The 24270-nt window shown below is 42.6% G+C and overlaps 2 protein-coding genes across 2 annotated transcripts in view; both read right to left on the minus strand.

Annotated features, from left to right (window-relative positions):
- The window catches only part of LOC116070094 (C4b-binding protein alpha chain-like), a 44994-nt gene extending 34082 nt beyond the window's left edge, over window positions 1-10912 (minus strand). The window contains exons 1-2 of the mRNA XM_031341288.1: window positions 10898-10912; window positions 13-88 (exon numbers count right to left, since the gene is read on the minus strand). The gene's annotated coding sequence lies outside the window, so the exon portion shown is untranslated. The remainder of the gene's footprint in view (window positions 1-12; window positions 89-10897) is intronic.
- A 49-nt stretch (window positions 10913-10961) lies between these two features.
- Window positions 10962-22525, minus strand: C4bpb (complement component 4 binding protein beta). The gene is made up of 6 exons (XM_031341299.1): window positions 22474-22525; window positions 21445-21615; window positions 20346-20522; window positions 19746-19839; window positions 11716-11842; window positions 10962-11166 (listed from the first exon to the last, which is right to left on the minus strand). Exons 1-6 carry the CDS (start codon window positions 22523-22525, stop codon window positions 11011-11013), a joined length of 777 nt encoding a protein of 258 aa, XP_031197159.1. The 3' UTR covers window positions 10962-11010.
- Between the last annotated feature and the right edge of the window lie 1745 nt (window positions 22526-24270).

Raw genomic sequence — 24270 nt, forward strand, 5'->3', positions numbered from 1 at the left:
TGCAAAACCCACCTCTAGGAAGAGAAATTCAGTCCATATGGAACAAGAAAGTGAATTTCCAGAGCAGGATACACTGGAGCCCAGTGTTCTGTGAACCAGAGAGTAAATTCAAGTCAGCTAGAAGCAGGAGACAGTGTTATAATTTGGTAAATTAGGAGACATCTCCTCTCTCCCAGTCCATTACTAACCTAACCTCTGAGGTTATTCAGATTGTAGATACATATTGAAGACTTAAAGGTTAACATCCATATATAAAAGAAAACATAAAACGGTTGTCTTTTGGGGTCTAGGTAATCTCACTCATTAATTTCTATTAATCTATCTGTGAATTTCATAATTTCATCTTTCTTTCTTAACAGCTGACTAATATTCCATTGTGTAAATAAATCACATTTCATCACCCATTCATTAGTTGATAGACACATAGATTATTTCCAATTTCTGGCTATTATGAATAGAACAGCAATGCACATAGATGGATAAGTGTAGTACGGTGTAGAGTTCTGTGCACGTATGCTCAAAAGTGGTTTAGCTGGATCTTCTGGTAGATTGGTTTTCAGATTTCTGAGGACCATCCACATTGGTTTCCATAGTGGCTGTATCAGTTTGCACTGCCACCACCAGTGAATAAGTTTTCTTTCCCCCTTTCCCGGCATTCTGACCAGCATGTGTTGGCATGTGTCTTATTGACCTTGGCCATTCTGACTAGAATAAGATGAAATTTCAAAGTTGTTTTAATTTTCATCTGGCTGATGGCTAAAGGTGATGAGCATCCTTTAAGTGTTCCTCAACTATTTGTGTTTGATCTTTTGAGAACTGGCTATTTATTCTGTATCCTCCTTTTAATTGCGTTATTTATTTTCTTGATGCTCAGGGCATTTCTTTTTAAATTCTTTATATAGTCTAGATATTAGCCCTCCACCATATGTGTAACTGTGGAAGATTCCTAAAAGAGGATGTTTTCTTCTTCATTCTGCAGCTGCTGCTGTACCCAAATAATCGTGTCCTTTACTGTTCAGAAGCATTCTGGCCTCGTGAGGTCCCACTTACTAATTTTTGGTCTTAATGCCTATGCTGTTAGTGTCTTGTTCAGAAAGTCCTTTCCTGTACCAATGAGTTCAAGCCTATGCAGCATATAGATGGACAAAGAGAAAACTGGAATATGAGAATTAAATAGGGAGGGTAATGGGAGAGAGGAAGAAATGAGGGAATATGGGGAGTGACAGTCAATATTAAAAGCCGTTTGAAAAATTATATGGAAATCTGCTACTGTAGACGTCTCCTAAAATATATGCATTTATGGAACTAATTTAAATGGAATAACCATATAGTGGGGGAGACAGTGCCCCAACTAGATACCTTAAGGCACCAAATAAGTATCACAGGCTATTTCTAAGGCTACTGGTTGCTTTCCATCTAATGGTAAGGCCCCATTGCTGAAGACAACATTACTTAGGTTGTCAGAGAGAGAGAAACTAAGCTTCTACCCAACTAGAAGCTTCACCCTTACTAATTAGCATTCATGGCACTAGGAGGTACTATGCATACTATAGGAGGATAAATGTAATCATCAATATCGCCTTGATACAAACTCGAAGGCCCACAACAGTGATCTGCCTGCAAGATATCCTGGTGCAGCAGTGACACAAACGTTATGGAAGAAAACAACCACTCTTTTTTTAAAAAAAAAAAATGGATTTAATTCCTATTCCGTGAGATGGAATCTATATCTGGCACTACTAAACTGTCTAAGATAGGTCATGACTGAGAAGAAAACCTATTATTATTCTGCTAACTGAACAGAGCAATAAAATGAATCCTAATGATACATTGCTATACCCATAGATTAGTACCTCACTAAACCCCAAGAAGAGAAGCTTCTCCTTGCAGTAGATTGGCATTAACACGGTCACCCAATACTGGACAGTGTGCAGAAAGTGAGAGACTTTAGAGCACTCAGTTCTAAATGGGATGTCTTCATCAAAGCCCCCTTCCTCAAGGATCAGAGATCTCTGAGGAAGGAGAGGTGGAAAGACTGTAAGAGCTAAAGGTGGTAAACGGCTCACTCTAAAGAAATAGCATCTTCCATACACAAAGCTTTGTACCTTAAAAAAAAAAAAACTCTATAATACACGTAATTCTATGTATAAATATACAAATACAGTTTCAATGAACTTTTCTCATCTGGGCTGATGGTGATACTGAGTCCTCCAAGACCCAAAGACCACCTAACAAACCAGAACTAAGAAGCCCCTTTTTGAGTTTTTGTTTTATGCTGTTCAAGAGACTCCCAAGACATACAGCCTATTGGTATTGCCCTTACCTGAAAGGTAAGTCTCTATTGGTGAAGACACAATGCACTTCAGACACAAGGCCTAGAGACCCTTGAAATGGGACTGATCTGAATGTCCCCTCTCTGAGGACTTAAATGTTACTAGAAGGCATCATGCAAGCTTCCAAAAAGAGGGGGGAAGTCAACCAACAGTCCTACCCAGCTAAGGTCCCATGAATACATCAATGACTAACATGAGACATGAACCCTAAGGGTGTACTAGTGGGACATAGAGTCTGAAAGTAAACAGAAACTCTCTAATTGAACTTAAGACCCATTCAACAAGAGGTAGACCATGTCTGTTATGATAAACCTAGCTAAGTACTCCATGCTAGTGAAGTCCCAGTTATTAGAGAACCTACAACCACTAATTTACTACACCATCATAATCTCTAGCAATAATCTATAAACATTTGTCATTATACTCACATAGTCTTTACCCCTCATCAGAAAGCATACACACACAAAACAAACAACAACAACAACAACAACAACAACAACAACAAAAACCCAACTTCTCTTTGCAACAGAGACCACTACAGAAAGTCACAACCAATCAAAATGCAAAGCTATGGAGCCCAGTTCTAACGGCTACATCTAAAAAAAATACTCCTGCACCTGAGGAGAAACTTTACAGAAGAGGAAGAAGAAAGATTGTAGAATCCAGGGGATCAAAGAATTTACTGTGAAATTGTGTCACCTAGTAACATCAGAAACTGTATCAGGATAGTCTCACCAACATGACCTCCCAAACATGATCCAAACAAGAACATTGATGAACATACAAAACTAGACAGGAGAATCCCATGAGGCCTTGATTCTACACAAAAAACTATAGGCAACTGAAGAAAAGTGGTAGTGAGAGGTGTGATCTTTCTCACTGGTTTTCGGTGCCAGATTATCAGCCCCGAACACATACATAAAAGTAACATTATATGGACTGAACAGGTTGTATTTAGGGACATATGCATCCACTAACAATTAATGAAAAAGGAGGCCATATTTGAAAGAGAACAGCAAGGATTGTATGGGAAGATTTAGAGGAAGGAAAAGGAATGGGAAAATGTAATTAAATTATAATCTCAAAAATAATAAATAGAACACAGAGGCGCACACACTAAAGAGCCTGATGACCAGCTTTACCCACAATGCCCCACCCAAGTGCTCAGTAGCTCACTGACCTGCAATAGCAGAGAAAGACTCTGTGAAGGTGCCTGGATCTCTACTCTACTAGTTTCTCCCAAGATGAGAATTGATCATATTATCCTAAAGCTGGCCAGTACTGGCTCCATCAAAAAAGTTCCTGGAGTCTACCCACGCAGTTGATCCTTGCATTCCACCCACACAAGTGACTGGTCAGGCAGTTGAGTATGACGGACAGGGAGAAAGTCTCCCCGTCACAGTGAATGATTAACAGACAGGAGCAGTACTGTTTACCTAATCTCCTTCTCTCCCAGCCCTCATTCTTCATCATGTGTTGCAATTATTTATTTTCTTCTCTGCCAACCATTTCCCCTAAGTTAGAAGTGTGCTTGGAATTTGATACCAGAATCTTCTGTCTTTTCATAATCATAAGAGTTACGAAACACAATACCCAACCAGCCTAGAAATCTTGAGTTGAAGTTCAGACCCACTCCAACCAAAATGATCCTCTTCCCTGGCACTCTGGGACCTCGGATCTGAGGGCCTTGCTCTTCCCTGGTCTCCATGCAACACCAGAAGCTACAATAGACACAGTGTGTATTTTATTTATTGATTTCCTGTTATGTGCTGACTGGACTGCAACATACTCAAGAGCTCAACAGATATTAACAACTACTACTACCAGGCACCAAATGATCTCCAGAAGTCAGTCTGACATGGCCATTATTCAGAAAAATGCAGTGAAGATGCTAATTTATGTGTTTGAGATCACATCAATCTACAGATATAGTTAAGTCCTGAAATGGCCCATTTAGTCTATTAATAATAAGTTTAAAGATTTGTGTGCCCCAAAGATTATTCTTGAAAAGCAGTTCTGGACCAGTGAGGTGGCTCTGTGGTTAAATGTGCATGCTACGAAGCCTAAAGACCTGAGTTTTATCCCCGGAATGAACCAACTCATACACATTGTCCTCTGACTACCACATGCATACCATGCCCCCAAATGCCCCTCATGTAAATAAATAATTGTAACTCTAAAAGTAAGTAGTAAAAATTAGTTCTTACAAGATGTAGTGGTACAAGCTTGTAACTGTAGCACTTAGGAGGCTGAGGCAGAAGGATTATGAGTTCAAGATCAGCCTGGGTTACTTAGTTAAGATCCTATCTCAGAAACCAAGGGCTGGAAATGCTATTCAGTGATAGAGCACTTATCTGATATGTACAAGATCCTTGGGTTGGATCAACATAGAGGAAAAAATAAAACCTCTTTGGCATCATAATTTATTCTCTGTAATAAACACCAATGGCCCCACAAATTGATCTCCTCAGTGAAGTTTGAAAAAGATACGAGATTTAGGGCACACCTTCATTGATAAGCAGAAACTACTTAGATGAAAATGAGAAGGAAATGAGAGATAAAGAAAGCACAACCATGTCACAAAGGTAAAAGGCTAATTTAATGTGATAAGAGTCCACGCAACAATGATCCTACAAAGTCCTGGAAGCTGAGGTGGAGAAAATATCATTTCTCAATGTGTTCAAGACCTTTTCCTGCTTCCTACTATGATAGGGGCAGAGTTTTCTCTCCCAGCAGACTAGCTTATCTAACCCACAGCAAATCATTTTGCCTTCTATTTTATGAAAGCATTCTGTATTTGTTTTATCCGTGTCATTTTTTTCTCTCTCCTGTTCAGCCCCGATTTAAAGGGTTGATTCTTCTTTTCTACTTTTACATATTTTCTCTTACCCTGAAGTGTTCCTTGCCGAAAACTTCATATTCCTTTTCCTTCCTTCATCTGATGCTGACCTTCTCAGGAAGGCAGTCTTCATCTGCAGGTTCAAATGTCTTCAGTTTATTTCTTGTAATTTCTCTGAAGCCTTTAACATTGCTGGATATTTTCCATTCTAAACTACACTGTCCCTTTTACTCTTGTGACTCTTAGTTGACTCTTGTCTCTTGTGACTCTTAGAACTGGCAACTGGGAGATGGGTCTCTGGGCATGTCTGTAGGGGATTACCTTAGGTTAACTGAGGTGGGAAGATGTGAGAACTACAGGCGACACCATTCCCTAGGCAGGGGTCCTGTACAGAATAAGATAGTGAGCAGAGTATGCTAGCACATGCATGCATGTATTTATTGTCCTCTTCTGAATGAGCACATAATATGATCATCTACTTCATGCTCATGATGCCTTAAATTCCTTGCTGTGATGGACTGCAATATGAAACTCTGAGAAAAAAACAAACAAACTAACAAAAACTTTCTCCCTTAAGTTGCTTTTGTAAAGGTATTTTATCGCTGCAACAGGAACAGAAACTAAGGCAGCTCCCATAACTAACCCTAAACTCTCCCGAATCTTCTAATTCCTTTTAACTTTTGATAAATCCTTTCCCTTACTCTTATCTATAAAAAATGCATTTCATTTCCCCCTCTCTTATTTTGTTGCTTGGAAGAGTCCCACTATGTAGCCCTGGCTGTCCTAGAACTTGATACGTAGATGAGGCTAGACTTTGCTGTGCCTAGCTTTTTATCCTTATTAAAAAAAAAAATCTCTTCACTTTAACGAATTTACCTATTTTCATCCTTTACATATCCCTAGTAGGAGGACCATTCCATAGTATCCCACTGTCTTTGATTACTGTCCTACATTCCGTTCACATTACTATTGTTGTCTGAGCGATCTGATATATTCAAACACCTCACACACAGCACAACTAAGGAGAACGCTCAATTCTCACACTGAATTTGAATGCTTCTTCCCAAATACAATCCCTTTGAAAGTTATTTTGATAAGAATCACAGCACATCTCATGTCCATTGTTGTTTTCATTTCTGCTGCCATGGAAACAGTCCGGACTGTCAGTATCTTTTGTGTGGACATCCTAGTGAGCTTTCTGTTTCTATCACAGAATGCCTAAGACTGGGTACTTTATAAAGACCAGAGATTCACTTCTTACATCGCTGGAGACTGTTAGGTCTAAAACTGAAGAGCCTGCTTCTGGCAAGGGCTTTGCTGCTGCATCTCCCCATGGTCGGAGATGAAGGGCAAGAGTACAGGCATGAGGCAAAGAATGGCGCTAAACGCAATTCTTTTATCTGGACTCCCGTGATAACTAACCCGCTCAGTACCAATCCATTCTGAGGACACTAGTCTATAAAACCTAATCAGTTCTTGTGCTGGATAGCTTTTTGTCAGCTTGACACAAGTTAAAGCAGTAGGTGTCAACCTTCCTAATGCTGAGACCCTTTAATACAGTTCCATCTGTCATGGTGACCCCCAACCATAAAATGATTTTCATTGTTATTTCATAATTTCGCTTTGCTACTGTTATGAACAATGATGTAAATAGCTGGTATACAGGATATCTGATACGCTATCCCTTTGAAAGAGTCATCTAACCCCCACAGATTGAGAAACACTGAGCTAAAATTACCTGAGAGAAGGGACCCTCTACTAAGAAAATGGTTCCATATGACGGAGCTGTAGGCAAGCCTGTAGAGCATTTCTTAATCATAACTTAAATGATGAGAGAGGGTCTAGTCTTTTATGGTTGGTACCATCTCTGGGCTGGTGGCCCTGGGTAGTTTTAGATATCAGACGGAGCAAGCCATGTAGGCAGCCTCCCTCCGTGGCCTCTGTCTGCATCAGCTCCTGCCTCCAGGTTCCTGCCCTGCTTGAGTTCCTGTCCTGACTTCCTTCAATGATAAAGTACAAAGTGGAAATGGAAGCCTTCCCAACTTGTTTTTGGTGATGGTGCTTCATCACAGCAGTAGAACCCCAATTGGGCAAGTCTTCAGCATGAACTTCGGGGAGCATACCTGAATTATTGGTTCCCCCATTTCACTTGTGTTGGTTTGTATGTGCTTGGGCTAGGGAGTGGCACTATTAGGAGGTGTGGCCTTGTTGGAATAGGTGTGTCACTATGGGAGCAGGTTTTAATACCATAGCTACCTGGAAGGCAGTCCTCTCCTAGCAGCCTACAGATGAAGGTGTGGAACTCTCAGCTCCTCCTGCACCATGCCTGCCTGGATGCTGCCATGCTCCCACCTTGATGAAAATGGACTGAACCTCTGAACCTGTAAGCCAGCCCCAATTAAATGTTGTCCTTATAAGAGTTGCCTTGGTCATGGTGTCTTTGCACAGCAATAAAACCCTAACTAAAACATCACTTTTTTTTTCCCACCTCAAGCCATACTACAGCAGGTTGTCCTTATTCTGTGAGAACATATCCGCCATATTGTCCTCACCTCAACTGCTTGAAAGCCACACCTATCCACTGTCTAACCACCGCCTTTCAAAGCTCTCTGCTAACTGGATCTAGTGAGCTTTCTTATCCTTCACCATTTGGTCATGTTCACTCAAGCCAACCCCAGTTACATGCTGTTGCCTAAACATGATCTATGTTTCTTGTAGCTCAGTGACCCTTTCTGAAAAATGTAAATCAAATATTCACTTTAAAACACTGTAGTGCTTTAAGAGTATAAGCTCATAATATCATAAGTACTTATTATTATGCCATTTTTACTTCAGGTTACATTTCAAGATTTCCTGTTCCTTCATAATTATCAGTAGAAATGCTACAAAACATTTTGTGTGTCATAAGCTCTAAAAACATTCCAAATATTGGCTAAGGTAGTACATGTCTATATGCCCAGACTTGGGAAACAGAGAGAGGAGAATCTGGAGTTCAAGGTCATTCTCAACCACAGAGGGAGCTCAAGACCAGCCAGACCTACATGAGACCCTGTGTCCAAAACAGCAACAAAAAACATAAATATAAGACTAAAATAATTATGACATTTAAAATGTATTTTCCCTCATCCTCCTCCCAAACAGAAGTGTCTCTGTCCATTGGTGCTCTCATAGTGTACTGCTCTGGAGTCCTTTTCATTCTAACCACCCTCAAATAATATAGGTATGCTAGAAATAATATATGTGTCTGCTAGAAGACACTTAGCTACTTAAAAGTTTGTTTCTTATAACCCTTTCAAGATTCTGTCCAGAGCTTCTCTGATGTTTTGAATGGTCTTACATGTTCTGGGTATATGTGGAACAGGCCCACGGTTGGGGAATGAGAAGTGAGAGAGTCACATGATAAATCCCGGGAAATCTGACTCCAGAGACCAGCATCAGGGTGCAGATCTGAGTTTATTGCCCAGCCCATAAATTTATGTAGGGTTTGAGCCAATCTCAAGCCCCTAAATCCTTAGCCAATCATATCTGGCCACATTGTCACCATGCTCCAGTAAAGGCCCTGCTGGATGAGGTAACTCAGGAGTGGCGGGGGTTGGGGGGGGAATATTGTCACCTGGGGGACTTCTATGAAGTTGGAGGAAGTAGCCACTGCCCTGGTCTCCATTCTCTTGCTGTCTCACCAGTGTGCCAGGAGCTACTTTAGATTTAAGGTGTATTTTTATTTCCTCTGTCTGTAGATGAGCATCAGTGTAAATGAAGCCCTCAAGCCGGTCAGGTATGACATGGTGATGGAAAGTCTTAGGGTTCCTGTATCTTCTACTAAATAAGGAGTCAAAAATACAATCACTGTGCTGTACCATCTCAGACCCATGGTGATGTGAGGCTGGGAATTATCCAAAAGGCAATAAATGATCAAATCAAGCTTAAAAACTAGGCTTCCTTAATGGTGTAAGGAAGAGTTTGGGGCCTAATTCTACTTCTGTCTCAATGGGCCATTTTATTTATTTTATTGGAAATAAGTTAATGTTTTTTAATTATTCTTTGAGAATGTCACGTGGTATATTTTTATAATATTTTTTCCCATCCTCCAACTCCTCCTAACTCCCTTTACCCACAAGACTTCATGTTCTTTCTTTCTAATTAAAAAAACAAACAAACAAACAAACAAACAAAAAAACAGTGCTGAGCAATGGTGGCACATGCCTTTAATGTCAGCACTGGGGAGGCAGAGGCAGGTGGATCTCTAAATTTAAGGCCAGCCAGGTCTACAGAGAGAGTTTCAGGACAGCCAGGGCTATACCAGAGAAACCCTGTCTCTAAAACCCAAAAAGAAAAGAAAAAAAAATAGTGAATCTGATTTGTGCTGACTAACTCTCCTGAGCATAGGCCTCCCTGGAGTGTGGCTGGTATACCAAGTGTCACTCCTGAAGAGAAGTCATTTCTTCTTTCCCAGCAGATACCAATCAAGGAAAGTTAGGGGTGGGCCTTGTGCCCACTTCCCTTCCTCCGTGCTGGAATTTTGTCCTGCTTGAGCTTGTGTGAGTCTTGGTATTCTGTCATCATCACTGTGAATTTATATGTACGTTTTCCCTGTTGTGTCTAGAGTATCCAGTATACTTAAAGTCGCTCACCACCTCTGACTTCCCCACACTTTTTACCCTCTCTTCTGCACAGTTCCCTGAGTCTTAAGGGAAGGGGTGTGATAAAGTATTTTATCCCATTTACCCCATTCAGGGCTTAGTATTCCAAAGTCTCTCTCTCTCTCTCTCTCTCTCTATCTATCTATCTATCTATCTATCTCTATCTCTATCTCTATCTCTCTCCCCACTTCTCTCTCTGCATATAGTCCAGCTGTAGGCATCTGTGCAAATTATCATATACTTCAAGAAGTTTCTCTGATGAATGTTGAATGGTGTACGTACCTATGGGTATAGCAGTATACCAGTGGAGTCATTTTATCCCTGTGTTCCTTTAGAAGAATAATAGTACATTTCCCCTAGGACCTGAGACCTTTCTAGTCTCAGGTTCCTGTCCACTTTCACAGTGTCAAAGATGGCAACCATCTCACAAAGCAGGCCTTGAATCCAATCAGAAAGCAGTTGCTTATTCCCCTAGCATTTAGGCCACTATTGCACCAAAATGGACAGATCTTAGAAGCAGATCATTATTACAGCTTGCAGGTTCATAGCTGAGGGGGGCTGATGATTCCCTTTCTCTCTGGTAGCGTGGATAGTACCTTCTAGCACTGTGCGTACTCTCCAGAAGGGACGAAGCTTCCCCTTGAGTACCAGATAGATTTTTTATTCCATGTTGATTGCACACACATAGATATGTGTGTCTTAAGCAATGGGGACTTTCATCAAGTTGTCAGAATAACCAGTAGCACTGGTAGTAACCTTTAGTGCGTGAGGAGGGTGGAGTAGACAGGGCATGGGACTCAATGGGCAATTGTAAAGATGTAATTGTTGTGAGTATGTTTTTCCAGAATGAAGTTAGTTCTTGTCTCAGAAATTTCAAAACTTCTGACTTATCATTGATGTCTCATGTGAGGTACACGCACTCATGTCTCGTGTGAGGTACACTCACATCAGACACAAGCTTTCTCATTCCCCACACAGCTGAAGACTTAAGCTCTGCATTCATCCCTGGTCTGAAGGAGCTAACCACCATACCCGGCCCTTCTACATTCTAAGTAACATTCCCACAGAATGCCACACACACTTACACAGTAAGTCAACTGTACGGCCACATGACCTTGCATTTTAGCTCAGAGAGGAACAACCTGAAAGCACCTTTAGAAGCAGTTTATTCATAGGTGTATGTCTGTGGCCATTCTGATTAGCTATGACCTTTCAGTAAAATGTCTGCCTTCAACTTAATTTTCTTCATCTCCAGGGAATATTTAAGTTCTTCCATTGTTACTCCACCTTCCTTTAGTCTTCCCACGAAGTTCTCTGTAGCACTGCATAGGTCCTTACTCTCCTGAAAGGAGAGCTAGGGAAAGAAAGAATTAAAGTTACAACTGGGGAGCTGAGGTTCAGTACTCTACTCTGAAACCAGTAAGCTGCAAAAACCAGGGGATTTCCACATGGGTCTGAATCCTCAGTGTTATCAGTCATTTATATATAGTCATATATATATATATATATGTATGTCCAGATATAAATACAGGATAAAGTTAGTCTGAATGAAAATAAATGTGTTTGGAATGTCTTGGAATCTAGACTTACAGCAGCTTCTCACAGCAGCCAGGCCTTACAGATATTAGGCATAGAGTATACCTTGTTGTGTATGCCAAATGTGACAATAAACCCCATAAAAGGGATGTGATAGGTATTTCTCATGATGGTGATGAGTGGGAATGTTGTTACATAGAAATATGAGTTGACATCTTATGGGGCCCCTTCTGCAATCAGGTCAAGGTTAACCTATTCAAAAAGACACTACCCAGCATTGAGTGGCTACCCACCAAAGCACATGCAAAGACTAATGTCAGGCCTGAGACTGCAGCTAAGAGGAAGATGGATAACACCCTCTACTTACAATAGCTTTCTCAAGTGCAGTCTGTTCGGCAGGCTTGGGGGCTTCCTGAATGGACTCACAGGTAGGATAGGAACTGTTCCACTCCCCATCAATACATTGCAGCGTCTGTGTGCCCACTAGGTCATACCTGGAGATGTTAGAACACTTCTAAGCTTGGAAATAGAGACTGTTTTTTTTTTTTTGTAGCCATATTTTACCATTTCAAAATGTGATCAAATCTACCTTCCTTCTTAAGTTACTTCATTCTAACAAAACAGCTATGAAGTAAAGCAGCTCTCCTGAAGTGGTGGGTAGGCCTAAAGGATGAGTCAACCTGAGTCAACCCAGAGTAACATGGAGAAAAGTGAGAACTTCAGAGCCAGTGTATTTAGGGTTAAGGAGAGGGGTGGACAGGTGAGAGAAGAAGCATTTGACCATTTCTAACCCGAATGGCATACGCTCTAAGAGGCAGGTGCAGATGAATGGGCTAAAGGAGAGCAGTGACGTGTGATCAGAATAAAAACAGAAGTTGATACAAAACTGAGAGGTGGAACTTAAAGGCTGATAAAGTCAAATGACCCAGAGTAAGGCAAGAGACAGAAAGGGCAGGAGACCCTTTAGGGAGAGAGACCAGAGCATCTGAAGGAGGGTTAGACATTATTACAATGCCTTATGGGTCTAAATGCTAAGTCATTATATTTCTGAATTTTTTGTTTGTTTCTTTAAGGTTTCTGCTCTTGAATTCTGTGGGAAATACTCCATTGTCTATATCTGAAAAAGTACACTGCAGTCCTGCTCTTACAGTTGTCCTTCAGGTTCCAGGCATATGTACTGATGGAGAAGGCATTTCCCTCCTTTGAAAACAGTAAGACAGAGAAGAAAGGCCAGGCCTGGTAAACATGCAGTCCTCGCCCATGGGAAGTTTGTCTCTGCAGCACTGGGCATTAGGATCCAATTTCCCCCTGTTCCTTCCGTTTATAAATGCTCTTCTGCTTGTAAGCATGCTGCAGACCCTTGTTCTCCACCCTGATGGTACCAAGGATTGCCTGACAATAAAAGATGTCCAAACTCATGTTGACTCGTCCTTTCTTTGGTATCTGGACACAGTTGTCATTCTCAAAGCCTCTCAGGCCTCCCTTCTGAGAGTTTTCTTAACATTGGCCTTGTCAGCAGGATTGCAAGGGGGGAAACCGAGTGAGCAGATTCTGGATGTGGACATAGGTCCTGCCAGGGAAATCCTAGACTGGCCTAAACCACCTCTGTGATTTGATGTGGCCCCAGTATGTGGGAAGCACCCTGTAAGTGCATGGATACCTCGCTAGCCAAGCTGAAGTACATAAAGTGAGTGCTAGCCAAGTTGAAGTACATAGAGTGAGTGCTAGCCAAGTTGAAGTACATAGAGTGAGTGCTAGCCAAGTTGAAGGCAACGAACAAATCATTTGTGGAGCAGCAAAAGGAACCCTGTGCAGTCACTGCTGCCTGTGATGACAACAAGGCCAGCTCAATGAAGCCATCAGCAAGGGAGTAACAGCTGATTCATGGGAAGGTTACAGGAAGAACTCAAGTTAGAGAGAAAAGCCAGAGTGGCACAGGTCAACAGCAAAGACACGTCAGCAAAGAAGCTTGACCTGGCACATGAATGTTCACAAGCATGGCTCTACAGCAGACCACCAAGACACAGAAAACCTCATGTAGAGAGATCCCTTGATGATAAGGACTCAAACAATCTGCCTGCTCCCAGCTGCCTGCACCCCCCTAATGCACCCCTCCACTCCTCTTAGAGTTAGTGGAACCGAGAACCAAGTCCAAGCAAAAGCAGTGTGTGCCTCCTAGCGAGACTGTGGGACACAAAGGCTGGTGGCATTTTCCTTAGTACTGCAGGAGCAGCAGCAACAACCAGTCACTGCAATGTAAGTGTGGAGCTACTGACAATGTGGCTAACTACATACATACATACATGTGGCTATTAGACATACTTGGCCCAACTCTAAAGATATCCCCATCCCAAGGGAAACATAGGCATCTATGGAGGAACTGCAGTCATATTTAAAGGGACTTGACATGAACATTCAATGTTTTGACTTTGTTTTGGTGCTGATCATGACTTGTACAGTAGTTATGAAAGATGGCATCTTGCACTAGGTACCTTCAGTCAGGTATGAGCTCTGATATTCCTATGGTTGCTATGCCAACAGATACAAAAGAGAGCTCAAATAGTGACAGATTCAGTGGAGACAGAGACAAAATACAGAGGTATGCTGTACTCGGAATGTAAAAGAGAGTGGCCCAGGGAAACTCTCCCAAATGCAGAGTCCTAGTCAAATCAGCAGGGTCTCCCCTGGCCGACACATGCACATACAACACAGGACTAGGAGGGAAACTTGTTGGAAGGAGGGAATTGGCTGGGAGTAGGAGAGAGATGACTGAGGGAAGGTAATGGGGTGTGTGAAAATGAACAAATTACATTATTTACATGTATGAACTTGTCAGGCTAATACAATTTTTAAAAACAGACAACAGTCCAATGTGGACAATAAAACTTTGGAAGTAATTCCCTTAAGAAAACATCCCAACCCTTATTCCTGAAAAGGCAGTGTGTACCAACTGGACCGGATGACACATCCTTGTGCACTCTACATTGCCTGCCTCAGACAGTATATCGAGTCTCTGGTTCTGGAGAAAACAATGAATAGAGACTTGGTCCAAGGTTCCACATTCCAGAAACAGACTCCCTATATAGAGCTGGCTACATATCAACTGTAACACAGGAAGAGTCACCATACGCATAGCTACTAGGGCCAAAGATTACACTTATAGATAGAAACCCAGATAAATTTAAAAACCGTTTAACAGGAACTGGGAGTTCCTGGGGACTAAAGTCCCAGTGTTCAGTTTGAGACTGGGGCATATGCCCTCCAAGGTCTTTGCCATAATCCCTGAATATACTGTGAGAGCCGATATATTCTAGGGTAGGTGCTTGAAAACTACCATGGGACACTTTGGTTAGGGTGCATAGAAATCAAACAGGGCTTGGTCAAAAAGCCAATCTTGAGAAGCCACACCAGTGGTACCACTGACCCCAGGGTCATATACCAGTACTTTCTAAGGGTATGGTAAACACCAAGAGATCACAGAAATAGTCTATGAGTCGGGAAGGGTAAATATCACTATGCTGATGTGTAACACCTTTCATTTGTTGTCATGCCCTGCCCAAAAGCTTGGGTACCCCTCAAAAAGGACATAGCTTAAGACAGTGAGTTCCTGGGAATTAAATAAAGTGTAACTGGCTATATTTAACACCGTTGAAGTCTCAAACACAGTCGAACTGGACCATCACCACTGTGTCCTCTGTACTGGATTTGGCCAATGATTTCTTCACTTCCAATACAGTAGTTGGAAGGCAAGAATCATTTCCCTTTACTTGGAAAAGCTATCAGCGGACTTTCGTGGACTTTCACCACGTTGCCTCAGGGTTATTTACACAGCCTCACAATATGCCATGGGATAACAATATCTGACCTAGCAGAATGGACCAAACCAGAGACTATTCAAATATTGCATTACATTGATGAGACATTAATCCAGACAAGGTCCAAGGACCTGGATTGTTTATGAAATATTTGAGTCTTGCCTGTTACAATAAAATGAAAGTATTGCTACAGATGTAACAGACAAGGTACAAGCTTTCTGCTTCTCTGCATGGGTAAGCAAGTACAGGAATTTGTGGGGCTACTTGGTTACTAGAGTGTTTCCATCTCAAATCTGGCCCTTCCCGCCTAAGGCTACTCTACAACTAGAATATAAACCAAGAGGTATAGGACTGGACAGAAAGAAGTTCATTCCATGGCATTTAAGGAACTAAAACAAGCTATGGAACAAGTATAGGGTGCTAACATATGTCTGTTGGAAAAACAATGGTGTACTACTTACGAAGTCTTAATAACCATAAAACCCATTTATCTAGAAGCTGTTGTCAAGAGCCTGACTTCTTACCCACTGGAGGCCAGATAGTATGGTCATAGACAGTGCTGATAACTACTTTGGTTAACTAAGAGTGTCTTAGACAGAAGGGGTAGGTAGACACATCTCCCTTAGGAGAGAACTCCAATAGTTTTGGTACCCCAGTAACTATCAAACAGAAAGAGTGACTGTACCTAATGAAATGTTGGATCACCATTCATCAGTGAAGGGAGGAGAAGTAATTACAAATCGGTGGATCAGAAAAATGAAATCACACCTAACAGAGGGCAGTAGCCTACTACTTATGTTGATGAAGGTCAAGTTTACAGCAGTTAGTGGACCAAACTCCACACAGTATGGATCCTAGCTATGTGAGAAGAGAAACTCCTAATTATAAACACAGAGAGCTGGACCATGTTCAAAGCCCATTTTTGGCTTCCTTAGTGGCAGAATCAGTAGTGGCCCATTAACAGACACTCACTGTGGAGACAAGGGCCAAGGAGAAATAAAGGGGATATATACAACACAATCAAGTAATGTTATAGCATGTCGCTGCTCAATAATCCCTACAATGACTTAGAAACACTGAGGCTGGTCAGACTGGAAAAGACCCTGCCAGACTACACAGATAAATGGGCAGTTCCAGAAAGCCACGTAGGCTGTTGCAACATAATGGAGACTTAGAGGACAGACATTGTACGTGCTCCCCAAAAATATGTGGAATGATCCCAGTGATACCCATGGTACACCCTAAGAAGGAAAATATTCTTTGTCAATCCTCTCCCAGGCTCAGGGGAAGAGTCATCCAAAAGAGTACCATGCAGTGTTCACTGGAGTCTCTATATGGTAAGTGAAAACTGCCAAGACCATTTTATAGGTCATGAAGTGAAACAGTTGCTGAGTAACCAAGACCTACTGTGTGCCTTGCATCCACCCTTCTCAACCCAATTGGACCAGGCCTCATCAGGAGCAGGACTCATCAAACACATGAATAAGTAACTGAATCAGGCTTTAAAGACAGACTCCCACTTATCTCCCACTTAGTCTTGAGAATGTTCACTAAAAGGCCTCAGAATAAAATAAGCCAGCAGCCGGTAGCCATAATTACCCAACAGAGGCCCCTAGCATTTAGACTACAAATTAAATGGACAGGTCCTCTTTAGCCAGCATGGGAACCTTGACAGGAATTTGCTCCTCTCGGATCAAACTGAAGTAACACCATCCACAGAGTACTGTATGTAACCCTAGAAAGTCCCAACCATGGCTGTGTTTGTCATGCTAGGAAAATGGTCTAAGATTAAAGTATGCCCTGTAGCACGAATTACTCACAAAGGGGCATAACAAACAAAAGGCAAGTGCATCTCCCAGTAATATCTATCGCTTCTCTCTCTCCCGAGTCGCCGCAGCCTGACCAAATGTTATCTTAGGAGTTCTACTGACACAGGCCACACCATAGCATATATCTTGCCCAGTGGTGCAGACATTTCTCTTTGGGTATCTATTAAACATTCTTATTTCTTCTTAGTAGGCAGCAGGGCCTCTGTTCCTCCATTGGACTATTGAGCTAACACTGGTTCTCAGCGTACTAATAATAGTTGTGTTTGCCCTGAGTCACTTCCAGTGGATGAAAAGATCATGGTGATTTCATCTGGCCAGTTCGATGGTAGGGGCTGGCTGTTCTACAAGTGGATAGTCAATGTGATACTCTCCTCTGGACCTATAATAAATACTACCAACCAGTGAGTCTTCCAAATTGTAAGGCAAACTTGTCGTTCCAAAGGTCAAGGGTTCTGTACTCCCTGCTAGCAAGTCTCTTAACCTTGCTTCTCTTGTGTTGCGGGTTACACTGGCATTGTTATGTCTAAATGTACCTCAACACAGGATTGGAAGACACAGGGTGATATATGAATGAAGGAGATAATAAAAGCATCAAATTCTGAAGGGGTGAAGGAGGGGAAGCACTTCATTTTATCTGAGGCGGGCAGTCCATTGTGTAAATGTACCACAATGGAGTACTACTCAGCTATTAAAAACAATGAAGTTATGAAATTCCTAGGCAAATGGATGGATCTGGAGAATATCATTCTGAGTTAGGTAACCCAATCACAAAAGAACACACCTGGTATGCACTCACTGATAAGTGGATATTAGCCCAGAAGCTTGTGTATTGTATTACCCAAGATACAATACACAAACCACAAGAAACTTAAGGAGAAGAAAGACCAAAGTGTGGTTAATTCAATCCTCCTTAAAAGAGGGAACAAAATACCCATGGAAGGAGTTGCAGAGACAAACAATGGAGCAGAGACTGAAGGAATGACCATCCAGAGACTGCCCCACCTGGGGATTTATCCCATATACAATCACCAAACCCAGACACTATTGTGGATGCCAGCAAGTGCTGGCTGACAGGAGCCTGATATAACTGCCTCCTGAGAGGCTCTGCCAGTGCCCGACTAATACAGAAGTAGAGGATCTCAGCCATCCATTGGACTGAGTACAGGATCCCCAATAAAGGACCCAAGGAGCTGAAGGGTTTGCAGCCCTTTAGGATGAGCAACAATATGAACTAACTAGTACCCTCAGAGCTCCCAGGGACTAAACCACCAACCAAAGAGTACACATGGTGGGACGCATGGCTCCAGCTGCATATGTAGCAGAGGATGGCCTAGTGAGTCATCAATGGGAGGAGAGACCCTTGGCCCTGTGAAGGCTCTATGCCCCAGTGTAGGGGAATGCCAGGGCCAGGAAGCAGGAGAAGGTGGGTTGGTGAGCGGGTGGAGTGGGGAAAGGATAGGGGTTTTTTTCAGAGGGGAAATCGGGAAAGGTGATATCATTTAAAATGTAAATAAAGAAAATATCTAATAAAGAGATTTTTATAAAAAAAAGAAAGTTAGATCTAAACATTATATGCACGTACGAATATTAAATAAAAACAGTCAAAAAATAAAAAGAATGAGCTTAGATTTGCGTAGTAGAATTGCCTTCACAGAAAGGAAAAATTAGAGTCTTATCTGAGGCAATCACAGCAATGCTATTCTTGCAAGTGTTGTGCAGACTATAGATAGATGCGCTGAAGTGGGAGGGGCTACTGGTAACTCCTCCCCTCCTTTGCAAACAATAAAACAGAGAAGGAAGATAAGATAAGGCCTAAAGGAGAAGCAAAGCATACCCCGGAGAAGCTCATCTCTGTAGCACTGAGCAAGGGGAAGCTCATCGCTGTAGCACTGAGCAAGGGGAAGCTCATCGCTGTAGCACTGAGCAAGGGGAAGCTCATTGCTGTAGCACCGAGCAAGGGGAAGCTCATTGCTGTAGCACTGAGCAATAGGACCCCCGCTTTCCCCTGTTCCCTCTGTGCATAGGTAGGTAGCACTCTGCTTGCAGGCATGGTGCAGACTTGGTCTCCTGGCCTGCTGCCATCAAGGGTTGTTTAATAAGACAAGTCATCTAAACTTCTTTCTTTGGTCTCTTGACATAGTCGCCATTCTTGAGGCTTTGGCTTTGTGTAACAGACTGTTTAGAAAACACACTTAGAAAACATTTTGGATAACTGAGGAGAAACGAATACTTTCGTTAGTGAGGTCATTTCAACGAGATGTCCCCCCACATAGTCTCCAGCCCATGAATACTCCATCCCGGTTGGTGGCACTCTTTGGAGAGTTTAGGAAGTATGGCTTTGATGAAGGCAGTATGTCACTAGAGAAGAGCTTAAAGCCTCGCGTTCTCTGCCTGCTGCTCCAGCCCCGTTCACCTGCTGTCATGCCCCCTTGTCACGATAGGAATGGACTTTTATCCTCATGAACCACCCACCCAAATCAACACTTCCTTCTACACATTGCCTTGGTCCTGGTGTTTTATTACGGCAATAAGGAAGTAATTACCACAACTAAGCTAAGAAGGGAGCTCGGCCAAGTATCTGCTTCCTGGATATTGGAGAGAGCTACCCGCAAGCTAAAGAAGATTTTAAAATCTGAATGAGCCAGAATCTTACAGCAGCAGGACATTAAGAGATTAGGTACACACAGCCAGTCACTTGACAGAGCAAGGCAGCTGTGGAGCACTATCCCCCGTTTGCAAGGCCACGTGCTTACCCATCTTCACAGTCATAAGTCACAACGGATCCTGAAGTGAAAGTGCCTCCTTCAAAATAGCCATGGACAGGAGCCCCAGGAGGTTCACAGTCTCCTAAGGGAGAGACACACTGGCGTGAGATTTGTGAGAGCCAGGTACAAGGCATGGGCTGTGCTCCCTACGCTCTGTGTACACTAGAGTCTGCCATCTTCACAACGGTCTAAGTGAGACCCGGGGCATGTTCTCTTTATCCCGAGTTACAAGGAACTGGCAGAGCTCAAAGGATGGAGCTACGCTGTAGAGCTGTCAGGGAAAGGCAACCTCGGGTTGAAGGTATAGCTCAGCAGGTAGAGAGCCTACCTACCATGCACGAAGCCCTGGGTTCAATCACCAGCATGGGATCACAGGAATGGCGGCACACCTATAATCCCAGCACTCAGGATGTGGAAACTGAAGGATCAGAAGTTGGGAGAGTAGGGGAGAGGAAGAAAGGAGAGAGTTGGAACATAGGGGACGCAGAAGTAAGAAGACAGAGGTGAAGGTTTTAATTCTGGTTTGTATGTTAATATGGTTCCAAAAAGCAATTTCACCCCAGAGCGACAATACTAATCAACACTTACTACTCTTGCAGACGGGAAAGGGAGGGGCCCAGGTATGGTCCTCTAGACACTGGCTCCAATTGCTTCCCTTGAGGACGTAACCGTCATTGCACTCAAACATGATTTTGTCACTTGCATTCACAGGCCCAGAAGAACTGGTCTTGCCATTTTCCAGGACAGGGTCAGGACAGTGGCCCACTGAAGAAGAGGAACAGTCAGTGCTCAAAGAAATAAAAGTTCCACTTCCCACTTTAGGAAGTGTGGCTTCACACTGATTTACAATGGTACATCAGAACTTAATGGTGCACATGTATCCAAAAGGATAGGTATGTATTATCAAACTATACCAACGCAGGACGAGTGAAGCCCAAGGTACAAGAACTGTGGAGAGAAAGGTCTGTTGTGGAAAGTCCCTCCAAAGTTCCTTTAAGACCTACGACATTCTAAAGAAGGCTCATGAAGACTCTGGATGTTCTAAAAGGAAAAGATTTAGCAAGTAAACATCTAAGGAGTCCCAGGGACCTCCTGAACCTGACCGGATATGCACGTTCTTCCCTCCCTAAGCTTAGATAAGCAGCAAGAACTGCTGGGACCTGCTTGGACCAGCTGAGTGGCCTGGAAAAGATTTTTCAACCTGTTGAGTTTGCCTGCAAGGTGCACAGAAAGCCACAGGTTTCCAGCCCTGGTGACTTCTTCATAAATGCTTCTGGTGATGCAGCTATCCTTGAGTCATTTGTGCTCCTGTAGGTAACTCCTCACACACACTGCACAGAACCACAATAAAATCATGGATTTATCAAGCTGAATTTTGGTAGTATACTTATCTTTAGTCTGTCATTAGTTTCTTATCTGGGGTGGGTAGACATTTTTCATGTCTGCCCAGGAATACTGTCACACAACATGGTCATACACAAAAACAATATAATCTGCATCATGCCCAGGCATTGTTGATGCACCTCAAATCCTAGCACTGGTGGAGGCTTTGGAAGTTCCAGTCACTAGAGGCTGGCTACATATTAAATTCCAGACCAACATGATGGGCAATTTTAGTATGGCCTACAGGAAGCAAGATATAAAAGAATACAGGAGATGACAATATGAACAGGAAAACCTAACTCACTGTGGCACTCAGGGACGGAAGCATTCCATTCCTTCGAGAGATCAAAGACCCAAGACTGCTTTCCCACCAAGTGGTAGCCTTTGATACAAAGGTAAATTCCCAGAATCTGGTTTTCTGTTTCCTTTCCAACAAATACACTATTGTTCACAGGAGGAACTTCTGAACAGCTCCCTGTTGGAAGGGAAAGAAGAACAGAACCACCTGGCGTTATCACCAGCTGCAAAGACACACCACTGAGCCCTCCCTCGAATCTTTGCTGGACTAATCCTGACTCTTGGCCTCTCTCTTCCATTGTATATGTATCCCCATTCTCTCATCCTCCAGGAATTTCTAAAGTTACATTTCCAAACAGATAATGGGCATTGTATTTCAATTCAGCTACAAGTTATCTTTTCCCAGAACAAGCAATCCCTTCTGAAGTATTACTCCTAGAGTCTTTTAATAGTTGACATCTCGGGATTTTGAAACTGTCACTTTTGGGGATCCCAGAATAAGAAGACCAAGTCTGCAGTGACCTCCCGTCTTCGTGAGCAAGATGGCCATCAATGTATATTAAGCTCACAATGTGTATAGAGCATATACCTTACTTGAGAATTTTCAATAAATATTATAAATATAAATTTATTTTTTATTAGATATTTTCTTTATTTACATGTCATATGATTTTTCTTTTCCCAGTTTCCCCTCCCAGGAACAAACAAACAAACAAACAAAAACAACAAGAACAAACCCCTGTTGGATCTCCCCTCCCCATGCCTGCCACCCCACCCTCTCCCACTTATTGGCCCTGGCATTCCCCTACACTAGGGCACAGAACCTTCACAGGACCAAGGACCTCTCCTCCCAGACAAACAACAATATGAACTAACTAGTACCCTCAGAGCTCCTAGGGACTCAACCACCAACCAAGGAGTATACATGGTAGGACTGATTGTTCTGGCAGCATGTGTTTAGTAGAGGATTGTAAATTTATTAAAACCCTATACAGAATGCCTCTTAACCCACACATTGTACAGAAATCACACTTACCATTGAAGGCAGAAATCAGCCATATCAGACAGCACACGATCCAACAAAGCATTTGGTAAGCAGTTACTTGACCCATGATGGCATTAAACCCTGATATCAATCAAAAGCATCCTTCTAAACAAGTCAGATCAAAACAACTTCCTTCTATGAAGGAGTTACATTTCCCCCTGGAACAAATGTGAAAAATAAAGCCTACTCTATAATAGGGAAGAATAACAGAAATAAGACAGTGTATTCGGTGGCTTTGCAACCACAAAAAAGGGAAAAAAAAGAAAAGAAAAAAGAAAAAATGATTAAAGAGCTGCCAGAATTAAAATCTTAAGAAATTTCCCAGTTTCTAGAAATGTGAATCAGTTGACAAGTTGCTTTAAACTGCAGATTTATCCTTGCCCAACAGGCATGAGGCAAAAAGTCCTGCCACGACCTTGACTTTTGTCAATATTTCTAGTGTTTACAGCTCACTGCCTACGGCTCTCTCCAGCTTTGGGGACAGACGGGGTGCCGATCAATGGTACTTTCCCAGCAAAGACCAAACTGAGTGTCACTTCCTCCCCACTTTTCTAAATTCTCTTCTGTGCCAGGGATGATATCCAGGCTGTGAATGAATGTGTCAAAGACACGAAAAAGCAGTTGAATTTATCAGACATGCTTCAGGACAGCTTTAGTGGGCAAGCCAATAGAGAGGCAATGTCTACCAAGAGGCATCTGAAGGGGCTGTTTTTATGGAGTGGTAGCTTCTACATGGGCAGTAGGCTATTGTGCAATGTCCCAGGGTCCTGGAATAAGTTAAGTATTGTTGTTAGAGGGAATGAGAGTCTTCAACTGGAATCAGAAATGGCTCGTCACCTATCCTGAACTGGTGTCCGGGTTTTGTAGCAACAGCTCACTATGAATAACTCTGAGAACAATCTTCCACTGCAGTGGAAGCTGCAGTGATCTTGCTCAGAGCCCAGCCTGCCGTGAGCCAAAGCAGCCTTGTTTTCAATGCCACAGTACATTCATCCATACGGGATCACCTTCCAGAGGTTAGCTATCCCAGGACGGTGTCAGTACTGAAGAACGGAAGTTCAATTATTATGGGGGGAACTGAGGGTTTCTTTGGAGGGTTCTTAGTCTAACTGATAAAAAGAATTTTAAAACTGAATCATAAGGAAACCTGTGAAGAATTTTATTAGTTCCAAGGAAAAACAAGAGAGCAGGCAAGCCGGCCAGTCTTGGTTGCTGGCAAGAGGAAGTGGTGAAGAGGGAGAAATACAGTCATGTGGTATGCAATAGAGGTTGGCAAGCAGCAGCGTGGGCCTGGGGGATAGGTACTTCAGGAAGCACACTCTACTTGTGGCCTGTTGGAAAGAAAGGAAAGGTGTTTCTAAAAGCAGAAGGCCTCTGCTGTATGGCCTGGGGAAAAGCACTGTGTCTGCCCCAAGGTCTGGGCTCCCGCCAGGACATTTCCCTCAACAGCAGGGCACAGCTTACAACCTGTCTTAGTTAGGGATCGAGTCAACTCTTTGAAGGACAATATTTAATTGGGGCAGGCTTACAGGTTCAGAAGTTCAGTCCATTATCATCAAGTCCATTATCATAGCAGCATCCAGGCAGGCATGGTACTAGAGACAGAACTGAGAGTTCTATATCTTGTTCCAAAGAGAACAAGAAGACTGTCTTCCAGGCAGCTAGGAGAAAGGTCTCAAAGCCCACACCCACAGTGACACACTTCCTCCAACAAGGCCACCCCCATAGGCTTGTTCAAACACATGAATCTATGGGCATCATACCAAGCCCGAACATAAGGCAAAATAC

The sequence above is a fragment of the Mastomys coucha genome, unplaced genomic scaffold (assembly GCF_008632895.1).
Source record: "Mastomys coucha isolate ucsf_1 unplaced genomic scaffold, UCSF_Mcou_1 pScaffold1, whole genome shotgun sequence".
In the NCBI taxonomy this organism is placed as follows: domain Eukaryota; kingdom Metazoa; phylum Chordata; class Mammalia; order Rodentia; family Muridae; genus Mastomys; species Mastomys coucha.

What these genes read in the sequence shown, in the direction of transcription:
- C4bpb (XM_031341299.1), bottom strand. Translation starts at nt 22,525, where the DNA reads ATGCTTTGTTGGATCGTGTGCTGTCTGATATGGCTGATTTCTGCCTTC. An exon ending in GCTGATTTCTGCCTTCAATG is followed by an intron (nt 21,616 to 22,473) that starts GTAAGTGTGATT and finishes CCCTTCCAACAG; the next exon opens with GGAGCTGTTCAGAAGTTCCT. An exon ending in ACTTATGACTGTGAAGATGG is followed by an intron (nt 11,843 to 19,745) that starts GTAAGCACGTGG and finishes TAACATCTCCAG; the next exon opens with GTATGACCTAGTGGGCACAC.